At 52.2% G+C, this 12,838-nt stretch overlaps 1 protein-coding gene across 1 annotated transcript; it reads right to left on the bottom strand.

Annotated features, from left to right (window-relative positions):
* Positions 1-97: 97 nt before the first annotated feature.
* On the bottom strand, positions 98-2,909 carry LOC139684620 (ice-structuring glycoprotein-like). The gene is made up of 4 exons (XM_071580749.1): positions 2,891-2,909; positions 1,757-2,010; positions 203-1,628; positions 98-117 (listed from the first exon to the last, which is right to left on the bottom strand). Exons 1-4 carry the CDS (start codon positions 2,907-2,909, stop codon positions 98-100), a joined length of 1,719 nt encoding a protein of 572 aa, XP_071436850.1.
* Positions 2,910-12,838: the final 9,929 nt, after the last annotated feature.

The following is a 12,838-nucleotide window of genomic DNA, read 5'->3' as shown; positions in this document are numbered from 1 at the left end:
GACAGCGGGGGTGACCTCAGTGACAGCGAGGGTGGCCACAGTGATGGCGAGAGAGCCCTCAGTGACACCGGGGGTGGCCTCAGTGAGGGCAGTGGCCTCAGTGACAGCGGGGGTGACCTCAGTGACAGCGAGGGTGGCCACAGTGATGGTGAGAGAGCCCTCAGTGACACCGGGGGTGGGCCCCAGTGAGGGCAGTGGCCACAGTGAGGGTGGCAATGGCCCCAGTGGTGGCAGGCCTCAGTGATGGCAGCGGTGGCCCCAGTTGTGGCGGTGGCCTCAGTGACCACAGCAGTGGCCTCAGTGAGGGTGGTGGTGGTGGCCACAGTGGTGGTGGCGGCCTCAGCGATGGTAGCCACAGTGAGGGCTGAAGTGGCCTCAGTGACCATGGCAGTGGCCTCAGTGACCGCGACAGTGGCCCCAGTGAGGGTGGCAGTGTCCCCAGTGGTGGCAGTGGCCTCAGTGACCACAGCAGTGGCCTCAGTGAGCGTGGTGGTGGCCATGGTGGTGGTGGCCACAGTGGTGGTGGCAGCCTCAGCGATGGCAGTCCCAGTGAGGGCCGAGGTGGCCTCAGTGACCACAGCAGTGGCCTCAGTGAGGGTGCTGGTGGCCTCAGTCGTGGCGGTGGCCTCAGCGATGGCAGCCCCAGTGACGGCCGAGGGGGCCACAGTGGTGACCATGGCAGTGGTCCCAGTGAGGGTGGCCATGACCTCAGTGACTGTGGGGGTGACCCCAGTGAGGGTGGTGGTGGCCTCAGTGAAGGAAGGAGTGGCCCAGGTCAGGGCAGGGGTGACCCCAGTGAGGGCATTGGCCACAGTGAGGGCGGCGGTGGCCCCAGTGAGGGTGACGGTGGCCACAGTGACAGTGGTGGCTGCCCCAGTGAGGGCTGAGGTCGTCCCAGCGAGGGTGGCAGCAGCCTCAGTGACAGCAGGAGTGGCCCCAGTGAGGGCGGAGGAGGCCTCAGTGACAGCGGGGGTGGGCCCAGTGAGGGCAGTGGCCACAGTGAGGTTGGCAGTGGCCACAGTGGTGGCAGTGGCCCCAGTGAGGGCAGTGGCCACAGTGAGGGTGGCAGGGGCCCCAGTGGTGGTGGTGGCCTCAGTGACCACAGCAGTGGCCTCAGTGAGGGTGGTGGTGGCCCCAGTGGTGGCGGTGGCCTCAGCGATGGTGGCCCCAGTGAGAGCCGAGGTGGCCTCAGTGACCACAGCAGTGGCCCCACTGAGGGTGGTAGTGACCTCAGTGACTATGGGGGTGACCCCAGTGAGGGCAGTGGCCACAGTGAGGGTGGCAGTGGACTCAGTGACAGCAGGGGTGGCCCCAGTGAGGGCGGGGGTGGCCCCAGTGAGGGCAGGGGTGGCCCCAGTGAGGGCAGGAGTGGCCCCAGTGAGGGCAGTGGCCACAGTGAGGGTGGCAGGGGCCCCAGTGGTGGTGGTGGCCTCAGTGACCACAGCAGTGGCCTCAGTGAGGGTGGTGGTGGCCCTAGTGGTGGCGGTGGCCTCAGCGATGGTGGCCCCAGTGAGAGCCGAGGTGGCCTCAGTGACCACAGCAGTGGCCCCACTGAGGGTGGTAGTGACCTCAGTGACTATGGGGGTGACCCCAGTGAGGGCAGTGGCCACAGTGAGGGTGGCAGTGGACTCAGTGACAGCAGGGGTGGCCCCAGTGAGGGCGGGGGTGGCCCCAGTGAGGGCAGGAGTGGCCCCAGTGAGGGCAGTGGCCACAGTGAGGGTGGCAGGGGCCCCAGTGAGGCGATGGCCTCAGTGACCACAGCAGTGGTCTCAGTGAGGGTATCGGTGGCCACAGTGGTGGCAGTGGCCTCAGCGATAGTGGCCACAGTGAGGGCCGAGGTGGCCTCAGTGACCGTGGCAGTGGCCTCAATGAGGGGGGAGGTGGCCACAGTGGTGGCGGTGGCCTCAGCGATAGTGGTCACAGTGAGGGCCGAGGTGGCCTCAGTGACAGCAGCAGTGGCCTCGATGAGGGTGGTGGTGGCCACAGTGGTGGCAGTGGCCTCAGCAGTGGCTGCCCCAATGGGGCAGAGGTGGCCCCAGTGACTGCGGCAGTGGCCTCAGTGACTACAGTGGTGGCCTCAGTGAGGGTGGCAGTGGCCCCAGTGACCATGGCTGTAGCCTCAGTGAGGGCAGTGGGGCCAGGGGCACCTATAGCCATGGACTCTTGGGGTTAGTGAGGTGGGGGAGCCCTTCCAGCCCAACCAGCCCAGCCCTGAACCCCACATTGCCACTGTGACCCCCACACCACCAGGACAGATGTCCCAGTGCCAGACCCCAACACCCTGGAGCAGCTCCAGGGGCAGTCACTGCACCACCCTGACTGCACAGCCTGTTCAAGTGCACAACCACCCTGACAGTGAGACACTTTTTTCTGATACTAATCTGAATTTCCCCTATCTCAGCCATGAGGCTGTTCCTCTTGTCCCTGCAGTAGAAAAGCCCAACCCCACCTGGCTCTCCTCTCCTGTCAGGGAGTTCCAGAGAGTGAGAAAGTCCCCTCTGAGCCTCCTTTTCTCCAGGCTGAGCACACCCCCCTAGCTCCCTCAGCCACTCCTGCTGCTGCAGCCCCTTCCCAGCTCCCTTCCCTTCCCTGGACATCCTCCAGCCCCTCAGTGTCTCGTCTTGATGGACCCAGAACTTCCCCCAGGATTCCAGGTGGCATCTCAGCAGTTCCCAGCACAGAGGACAATCCTTCCCTGCTCCAGCTGGACACACCGTTCCTGATCCATTGGCCTCATGCCCACCTAGGCACCCCTGGGCTCATGTCCAGCTGCTCCCACTGGCACTCCCAGGGCCTTTCCCAGTTTTCCAACACCCCGCCACATCCTGGAGCTGCAGTGGGTTGGTGTGTCCCAAGGGCAGGACCAGCATTTGGCCTTGTTGTCCCTCACCCCATTTGCCTTGGACCATGTATCGAGTATTGAGGTCTCCCTGCAGAGCCTCCCTGCCCTCCAGCACAACATCATAGAATCACAGAATCATAGAATCGATTGGGTTGGAAAAGACCTCCAAGATCAAGTCCAACCCTTGGTCCAACTCCAGTCCCTTTACCAGATCATGGCACTCAGTGCCACGGCCAAGCTCAGCTGAAAAACCTCCAGGGATGGGGAATCCACCCCCTCTCTGGGCAGCCCATTCCAATCCCTGATTACTCTCTCTGTAAAGAATTTTTTTCTGTTCTCCAACTTCAATTTCCCCTGGCAGAGCTTGAGCCCATCGTGCCCCCTTGTCCTATTGCTGAGTGCCTGGGAGAAGAGACCAACCCCCAGCTGGCCAGAACTTCCCTTCAGGCAGTTCCAGACAGTGCTGAGGTCACCTCTGAGCCTCCTCTTCTCCAGGCTAAACACCCCCAGCTCCCTCAGCCTCTCCCCACAGCCCTTGTGCTCCAGTCCCTTCACCAACCTTGTTGCACTTCTTTGGACTCGCTCCAGCACCTCAATATCCTTTCTGAACTGAGGGGCCCAGAACTGAACACAGTACTAAAGGTGTGGCCTCATCCCACCCCAGTTCTGCAGCAGGTCCCACCTCAGCCCCAGCCCGTCTGTGTGGGTGTGGAGCTTTGGGGTTGCAGGTCCTCAGTGCTGACACACAACACAGGCCCTGTCCCTGCTGTGCCTCAGTCAGGGACCCACCAAGCACAGCCCTGGGTGCCCTCTTAATGAAGTGCTGGTAACACCCAGTGGGAACAGCCTGGTACACCCAGTGGGAACAGCCTGGTACACCCAATGGGAACAGCCTGGTACAGCAGTGAAAAGGTTTGGGTTAATGAGTCTTGTCCTGTGGAGCCAGACTGGGAGAGCTGGAGGGCTCACCCGGAGAAGAGAAGGCTCCAGGGACACCTGAGAGCCCCTGCCAGTGCCTAAAGGGGCTCCAGGAGAGCTGGAGACAGACTGGGGACAAGGCATGGAGGGACAGGACACAGGGAATGGCTTCCCAGTGCCAGAGGGCAGGTTTAGATGGGATACTGGGAAGGAGGTGCTGGCTGGGAGGGTGGGCAGGCCCTGGCACAGGTTGGGCAGAGAAGCTGTGGTTGTCCCTGGATCCCTGGAAGTGTCCAGCACCAGGTTGGACACAGGGCTTGGAGCAACCTGGGCTAGTGGAAGGTGTCCCTGCACATGGCAGAGGGTTGGAACAAAGTAAGATTTAAGGTTCCTTCCAACCCACATCTTTCTATGATTCAATTGGAGGAAAACTGAGTTTAATTACAAGTGATGGAGGTGTGTGAACCCATGGCTTTAGCTCCCTGGTCACAACTGTCACCTCCTGCACAGAGACCTCCTGTAGTGCATGTCCTGCTGGTGGACAGACTCCAGAGCTGCCCAGGCTGGAGGATAATGGGAACTAAAACATTGGCTGTAGATCAGTTATTGCTTCAAGCCCAGTGCACACAAAGTAGTCACAAGAAAAAGCTGTTGCTGAAGCTTTGAAGCCCTGGAACACACACACACACATTGCCAGGAACTTTGCTTTCTTCCACATAATCTGGACTTGGCTGATAAATTGAAAAAAAAATTATGTCAGGGAAGAAAGGTCAGTGTTTAATCTGGCTGTGAAGTTTGTTCTCTTCCAACAGAAAACTACATCAGGTGCCAGTAGTGGGATCCTTGCATGGACTACGTGTCACACCACCACGGTAGTGCTTGAACTGGAATCTCTTGGGAGTATTTCAGTAGAGGTTGTCATTGTATTGTGCTCAAGTCTTTGAGATGTTTGGGAGAGAGAAACAACTTCTAACAGCAGCCAACTGTGGCTTTTCCCCTGAAAACTTGTATTTCAGTGGACGAAGGTCTGAATTTCTTGGTACATTATTCTTTTGCCTTGTATTTTATGGGGTGTTTAATAGGAAATCTTGCCTTAGTCTTAACAGAGATCAGTTTTATGTGGAATAAACAGTGTACAAACGTGCAGCACTGCCATCTGTTTGAAATCTGAAAATAAGCAGGTGTGTGTGGGTCCTCTAAACCCTCTATTCATGGGTTTTGTGAAGTCCCTCCACCAGCTTTGAAAATACTTCCTCATGAAAAAGCTGCTTTTAGTCCAAAGACATTAAAGATGGCTTGTCACTTTGAGTTATTTTACATTAATGTTACATGAAAGAACAGATTCTCCTTAACATAGATGTCAAAGGGGATCCTGGTCACTGGCTTTCCTCACTGAGTATATATATAAGATGCAGAATATATGACAGAGAGAAACAGAGAGACAAAGATGGGAGATAAGATACAGGATATAAGTAGGATATGGTCTGTCCTGCATTTGCCAGCTTGAATTCTCCTTCCTGAAACCTCTTTCTGAGGAACAACCAAGAAACTTTCATAAAACCATAGAAACTCAGAATGGTTTGAGCTGGAAAGGACCTTAAAAATCCTCCAGTCCACTCCCCTGCCATGGGCAGGGACACCTTCCACCATCCAAGGCTGCTCCAAGCCCATCCAACCTGGCCTTGGACACTTCCAGGGATGGGGCAGCCACAACTGCTGCTTTCCTTCCAGAAAAACCACAACTTTACAGGAAAAATGCCCACTCGTGTGACAAGAAGTCAGAGTGTTGGGTGGGATGAGGTTTCAAACGGTGTTGGGTGTTGTAGAGCAGGACACACAAAGGGATGGAGCCACCTCTGCTTTCCCGCCCCTGACACAGGGTGATGTGGCTCCTCAGGTGGGATCTGCCTTGGCTCAGGGTCAGGAAAACTGATGTTGGGATGAGGGGAGGGCTAGAAATGGGTGGAGAAAGGATGGCCCCATATGATGATATGGAGCAACTCAACAAAGCAGGGCCCTTTTGAGGAGCAAAATCTGTGGTGGGAAAATACGGCATGGACAGAAGGGCCTTTCTGCTCTTCAAGGAAGTATGAGAAGCTGACTGATATCAACTGATGAACAGTTTTGTCTTTTTACAGAAGAAACCTTTAACTTCATCCTCTAGAAGAAAAATTAACTCAATTTTAGGGAATCAAAGTCCTCCCCACCCCTCATAAAATGCAATTTTTTGTACAGAGGCTGCCAATTCCTTTGGTGTGGGATTGTGGTGGCTGCATGACCCAGTGTTTAGGCACACCAGGCCCTTTCTTTCTGCAGGATCAAACATCCTCCTGTACTGGGCTTCCCATGCTGGGGCTCTCAGAAGCTGCCAGTTCCTCTCTGGTTCTGAATTCCCCTGGGATTTCCTCACTGGTCACACTCCACATCATCTCAAGTTCCTCCAGCCATGCTTTCTTCTGATCCTTCCTCCAGGCAGTTTTCAAAGTCCTTGATTAGGGAAACCACAACCCTAGTTTTTCATGTCTTTTTGGGACTTTTATTCTGAGAGGGTTTTTTGAAGGATTTACTGTTTGCTCAGATCCACATGACTGGCTGAGTCAGAAGCAGGAACAGGAGAGTCACAGGAATGTGCCTCCAGTGCCGTGCTCTGCATGAGTAGCACAGCTCAGAACTTACCAATGTGCTTTAAAGATTCAAGTTACACATAAAACCTTTCCTTCAGCTGTGGGTCACAGGCAATGCCTGCCAGCCAGCACAGGGTCTCGGTGCAGAGCCACAGAGGTCCAGCTACAGCAGGAATCCCAAAATCCAAGAAGGATTTGGGTTGGAAGGGTCCTTAAAGATCATCTCATTTCACCCCCTGCCATTGGCAGGGACAGCTTCCACCATCCCAGGTTGCTCCAAGCCCTGTCCAGCCTGGCCTTGGACACTTCCAGGGATCCAGGGGCAGCCACAGCTTCTCTGCCCAACCTGTGCCAGGGCCTGCCCATCCTCACACCCAGCACCTCCTCCCCAATATCCCATCTAACCCTGCCCTCTGGCACTGGGAAGCCATTCCCTGTGTCCTGTCCCTCCATGCCTTGTCCCCAGTCCCTCTCCAGCTCTCCTGGAGCCCCTTTGGGCACTGGCAGGGGCTCTCAGGTGTCCCTGGAGCCTTCTCTTCTCCAGGTGAGCTCACCCAGCTCTCCCAGCCTGGCTCCAGAGCAGAGGGGCTCCAGAATCATAGAATGGTTTGGGTTAGGAAGGACCTTAAAGCTTCCACCCCCTGCCATGGGCAGGGACACCTTCCACTAGCCCAGGTTATTCCAGCCTGGCCTTGGACACTTCCAGGGATCCAGGGGCAGACACAGCTTCTCTGCCCAACCTGTGTCAGGGCCTGCCCACCTTCACAAACAGCAATTCCTTCCCAATATCCCATCTCACCCTGCCCTCTGGCACTGGGAAGCCATTCCCTGTGTCCTGTCCCTCCATGCCTTGTCCCCAGTCCCTCTCCAGCTCTCCTGGAGCCCCTTTAGGCACTGGCAGGGGCTCTCAGGTGTCCCTGGAGCCTTCTCTTCTCCAGGTGAGCCCCCCAGCTCTCCCAGCCTGGCTCCAGAGCAGAGGGACTCCAGAATCATAGAATGGTTTGGGTTAGGAGGGACCTTAAAGCTTCCACCCCCTGCCATGGGCAGGGACACCTTCCACCAATCCAGGTTATTTCAACCTGGCCTTGGACACTTCCAGGGATCCAGGGGCAGTCACAGCTTCTCTGCCCAACCTGTGTCAGGGCCTGCCCACCCTCACAAACAGCAATTCCTTCCCAATATCCCATCTCACCCTGCCCTCTGGCACTGGGAAGCCATTCCCTGTGTCCTGTCCCTCCATGCCTTGTCCCCAGTCCCTCTCCAGCTCTCCTGGAGCCCCTTTAGGCACTGGCAGGGGCCCTCAGGTGTCCCTGGAGCCTTCTCTTCTCCAGGTGAGCCCCCCCAGCTCTCCCAGCCTGGCTCCAGAGCAGAGGGGCTCCAGCCCTGGAGCAGCTCTGGGGCCTCCTCTGGACTCACTCCAGTGTGTTCATGTCCTTGTGCTGGGAGCTCACAACATAAATGCAGGTTTTGTGCATCTCATGCAGTTTTCCCTGAGAAAACAGTCTCACATCTTGTCTCTCACCTCTCACCGTTGTGATTAATTTAAATTCATTCTGGTACTGAGTTCTGCAGCCCAAGAGTCCCACAATGTCTCACCATGGAGGTTTAAGCACCGTTGACTCAGCATTCCTTGGGAGTGTCTGTGATACAGCACGTGTTTCTGTTCCACACTTGTATCTCTCCATGGAATTTAATGGCAGCAAATTTCTAGCATTGGCTCATAAAATGTAGGTAATTCTTAATATTTATTCAACTCAGCTTCATGAGAAGGCTGAGAATTTTGAGTTGGAGTCTGAAAAGAGCTCTGTGGACTTTCTGAGTGAATAAATGAAGGGGTTGATGGGGCAGGTCTGCCTTTGGCCTTGGCAGGCAGTGTCAGCTGTGTGCACAGGTCATGCTGTGTGTGCTTCAGATGTACAAAGTGCAAAGGTCAGAGTCCATCTCTGTTCACATCAGAGCCAGGTGCCATGAGACAAATGCTCTTTTTCACCCTAAATCACCCTAGGGAGGATCAGCTGCTCTCTTTTCTCCACACTCATGGGTGAGTAGAGATGTTTTTATCCTTCCTACCCTCCCTCAGCCATGAAAGAGCAGAGAGTAACCACAAAAAAGGAACACAACATGACAGAGGGGAGAATAATCACAGCATGAGGAGATCATGGACAGTTTATCTTAGGGACTGCCTCACCAGTGGATATACAAAGTTTGGTGGATCCAGCTGCTAAAACTGCATTTATTTCTGTAAGCTGCCTGTGGTTGTTTCCTACTCTCCTGCCTCAGGAGCTGATCCCCCTCAGCTCTCCTTGGTGGGCTCTCTGCTGGTGTGGGATAGAGAGCCATGCAGAGTCCTTCCCCTCCTAGTCCAACTCCAGGCAGGAACAATTTCTCTGTATTAAAAGTGAGAACATGTGAATATTTGTTGCTGGAAAACACATTTTTTTTCACGCCTGGGACAAGAACTGAACGTGTAACCCAGCTGGAATGTTTAAAGAGGAACTGAAAGTATTTGAGTTGAGTTTTTCAAGCTTTGCTTTTGCCAATTTTGTGATGTCAGAAGAAGATTATTTCATGTTTTTAGCTAGAAAACTGACTCTGCTGAATGTAAATGTCCCTTCCTGTTACTTTTACATGAGTGCGTTCAACGGAAATGATTCCAAGAAACAAGGTCATGTACCATAAAGATGCCTCTGCATCATCCTCTCATGCCAAGCACAGCAGGCTGATTTTCTGTCCCCATTGCAGCACCAGTGACCAGAACATCCCAGCACAATCAGCAGCTGGCAGAGCAGAAAGCAGGGGAAAGGGTTAGAGTCAATGGGAGAATGAGGAAAGGACAGATTACAGCGAGGTTTTAGAAACTGATGGTTCTCAGATGAACTTGGTGTGATGGGCTTTATCCCAGAGGACTTGAAAAGTGTTTCCAGCTGTTAAAGGTTCAAACACAGGAAGGTGGTGTTGGGAGAAGCCCACTCAGAGAATTTTTCTCACCATACCAACACAAAAGGTTTAGGCTTGGAGTCCCAGGAGTGAAGACAAAAGATGGCTGATGACTTTTAGATTCAAGCTTAATGGTTGGGTGGAGGTGAGAAAACAGAACCCCAGCACCTGGGGGTGGGGAGAAGTTTTTCTTTCTTCCCTATGTGCTGCTTTGACTTTTTGGGGGGTTTTTCTTTGGGCAGCTGCAGAAAAGAAGCCACTTCTTGCTGGTGAGGTCTCTTTTTCTGACTCTGCTCTTTGCTTTTCCCTCTCCATCTCTGGGCACCCTGAGCTTTGGAGAGAGAGAGAAGAGAGGAGAGACACAGCTGCTTCAGGACACTGCAGACCTGTTTATTTCCCTCTACCTGGGGACCGATTTGGACTGCAAGGAGATTCCTGGGAACTATCACCATTTCCTCCACTCCCAGCTTTATTCCTTCTTCGTTTGGAACAAAGGACAGAGAGAGTTCATTGAATGCTCCCCGCTCGTTTCTGCCTCTCTGGGAAAAGACTGAGAATTCACCTCGCAGCCAGCCAAGGTGCGACACTGACACTGTCCAAAAATATAACTGATCCAGGAGGAATCTACGTATGGGGGTTGTTCTCTTTTGTTTTTCCATTTGGTGCTGGGGGAGTAATTTGCTCTAGTCTGTTTACAGTTATATCTATATCCATGTATATAGTAGTTAAGAACAGTTATCCCTCTTATACCCATTTTCTAATTAAAGTTCCTTTTCTTAAATTTAATAAGGAGTGAGTGATTATTGTGGTGGAATCCTTTCCTCTGCTTTTTGGTAAACGTTTTGGGTTTTCCCTCATAGTAAGACACCAGCCATCTCAGAGCTGTTTGCAGTGGGGGTTTTGGGCAGGAGGTGAGGTGCTGGCACACTGAGAAAGGGGGAACACAGGCTCCATTTAAAGAAAAAAAAAAGAAAAAAAGAAGGGCTTAGAAATTACAAGCCAATTAACTTCAATCCCTGATAAACAACATCAAAGGGACCATGGAATATGTAACTGGGAAATCATTCATGAACAAGTAAGAGAAAATACGGAGATGAAAACCAGCCAACATAAATTTGTCAAGGGCAAATGGTTTCATGTTAATCTCATTTCTTTCTCTGAAGGGTAGCAGGCTTTGTGGGGAAAGAAGCTGTAAATATCATATGATAAAGCTTTTAACATGTCCCTGCACCCCACAGCAGCTTCATTTCCATGGCCTGTCTGGAACAATTCCTGTCCCAGGATCCTTCACTCGTGGTTTGGTGTCACCAGGGCTGGAGCACCCACCCTTAGTGGGTTTAAATTTCAGCAATAACCTGGAGGAGATAATAGGGAATTTATATCTGGAGAGCACATGGCAGTGGGGAGGGATAGGACTGGGACAGGGATGGAGTTTACAAATGATCTTGAGGATTTGGAGGAAAGGGCTGAAAAATCTGATGTGGTGCAGAAAGGATGAGGGCCTGCAGTGACAGGCCAAGGGGGAATGAGGAGTTCCCAGTGCCAGAGGGCAGGGTTAGATGGGATTTTGTGAAGGAATTGCTGTTTGTGAGGGTGGGCAGGCCCTGGTATAGGTTGGGCAGAGAAGCTGTGGCTGTCCCTGGATCCCTGGGAGTCTCCAAGGCCAGGCTGGAATAACCTGGGCTAGTAGAAGGTGTCCCTGCCCGTGTCAGGGGGTGGAAGCTTTAAGGTCCCTCCTAACCCAAACCATTCCATGATTCTGGAGCCCCTCTGCTCTGGGACAGGTGGGAGAGCTGGGGGGGCTCACCTGGAGAAGAGAAGGCTCCAGGGACACCTGAGAGCCTCTGCCAGTGCCTAAAGGGGCTCCAGGGACACCTGAGAACCCCTGCCAGTGCCTAAAGGGGCTCCAGGAGAGCTGGAGAGGGACTGGGGACAAGGCATGGAGGGACAGGACACAGAGAATGGCTTCCCAGTGCCAGAGGGCATGGTGAGATGGGATATTGGGAAGGAATTGCTGTTTGTGAGGGTGGGCAGGCCCTGACACAGGTTGGGCAGAGAAGCTGTGGCTGTCCCTGGATCCCTGGAAGTGTCCAAGGCCAGGCTGGACAGGGCTTGGAGCAACCTGGGCTAGTGGAAGGTGTCCCTGCCCATGGCAGGGGGTGGAACTGGATGATCTTTAAGCTCCCTTCCAATCCAAACCATTCCAGGGTTCTGTGATTCCATGACATCTGCAGGGTTGCCCACCTGGGCAGGAATAATCAGGAGAAGGGGATGGGGAACAGCTGACTCGGAAGTGGTTCCTGTGGCAGAAATAGATTATCACAAGCTGGAAGTGAGTCAGCAACACCAAAGTGCCAGAGAAGCCTCTGTGTCCTCTTTAGCAATCCTAGGGAGCATTTTCCATGTTTTCAGCCACCTCTAGAAAAATGAAGCTTAATGGAAGAGAACGAGTTCTGGAAAGTACAAGAGCTGACAAGTTGTTTATTCTATCAGGAAGAACACTAAAAAGAGAGATTTTCAGATGCATAGGCTGATGTGCAGAAGGCAATTTTATCTTAACATTGTTGATGTCTGATGGATAAGGGGAAATGTAAAGATCCTTTTTTTACTAAATATTAACACTCCAGCACAAACCATAGACCTTACATGCTGCTAAACATACAATAAATAAATCAGTGTGAAACCTGTTGTTTTCCCACCATGTTTCCTAAACCAATTTCAGACTAAAACACAGAAAATCCAACCAATTTATCCAGGGCAAGAACCTCCCTTGAGACTATCAATTTGTTACTGGGTTAGATAGTTTTCTTTTTTTCCCAACTGCTTGCCAAAGCTGACTGTGAAATTTCCAGCTTATTGCCATTTTAAAATCCTGTGTTCAACTGGAATCCCTTGATTTTAATATCAATATGGTGAAGGATAGTGTAGAATATCATAATCAGGGATGTCTGTGATGGTTGGAATGTCTATGGGAACATCCTCGTTCTGACAAGTTACTTTCTAGGTCACCTTTAATAAAATATCAGCCATTGCTGATTTTAATAACACTTTGTTCTGCAACAAACAGCATACAGGTGGTATCAGTTTGATTCAGAACACTTTCATTCTTACTGTGAAACTATCACTTTTATATTAAATTAAAATAGAGAAGTAACAAGCAGCAAAAATGGAAACACTATGTATAAAAAAGGTGGGGTTTGGCAAGGTGGTTTCTTTGGTGTTTGGGGTTTTTTAATTTCTTTATATTTCACTTTAAATCAAACATCAGAACTTGTCCTTTCATTCTCATTCAAAGTATTTCCCCCAGAATACCAACCATTCCTACAAAACTAGGAAGATAAATGGTTTGTAGATGATTGCTTTCTTCATAACACCTCAGCCTGCCAGGCTATAAGTGAAAATGCTGATTTTTGTTTCTTTACTTAAGACTTACTCCCCAATTATACACTCTGTTAATATTTAGTGCTGTGAGGGAAATTATAATGGCAAAGACAGGCTTGCAGGCAGGAGGAGCTCT

This window comes from Pithys albifrons, chromosome Z (assembly GCF_047495875.1).
Source record: "Pithys albifrons albifrons isolate INPA30051 chromosome Z, PitAlb_v1, whole genome shotgun sequence".
Taxonomy (NCBI): domain Eukaryota; kingdom Metazoa; phylum Chordata; class Aves; order Passeriformes; family Thamnophilidae; genus Pithys; species Pithys albifrons.
Note: the sequence above shows the minus strand (reverse complement) of the source record. Positions and strands in the feature narration are given on the sequence as shown.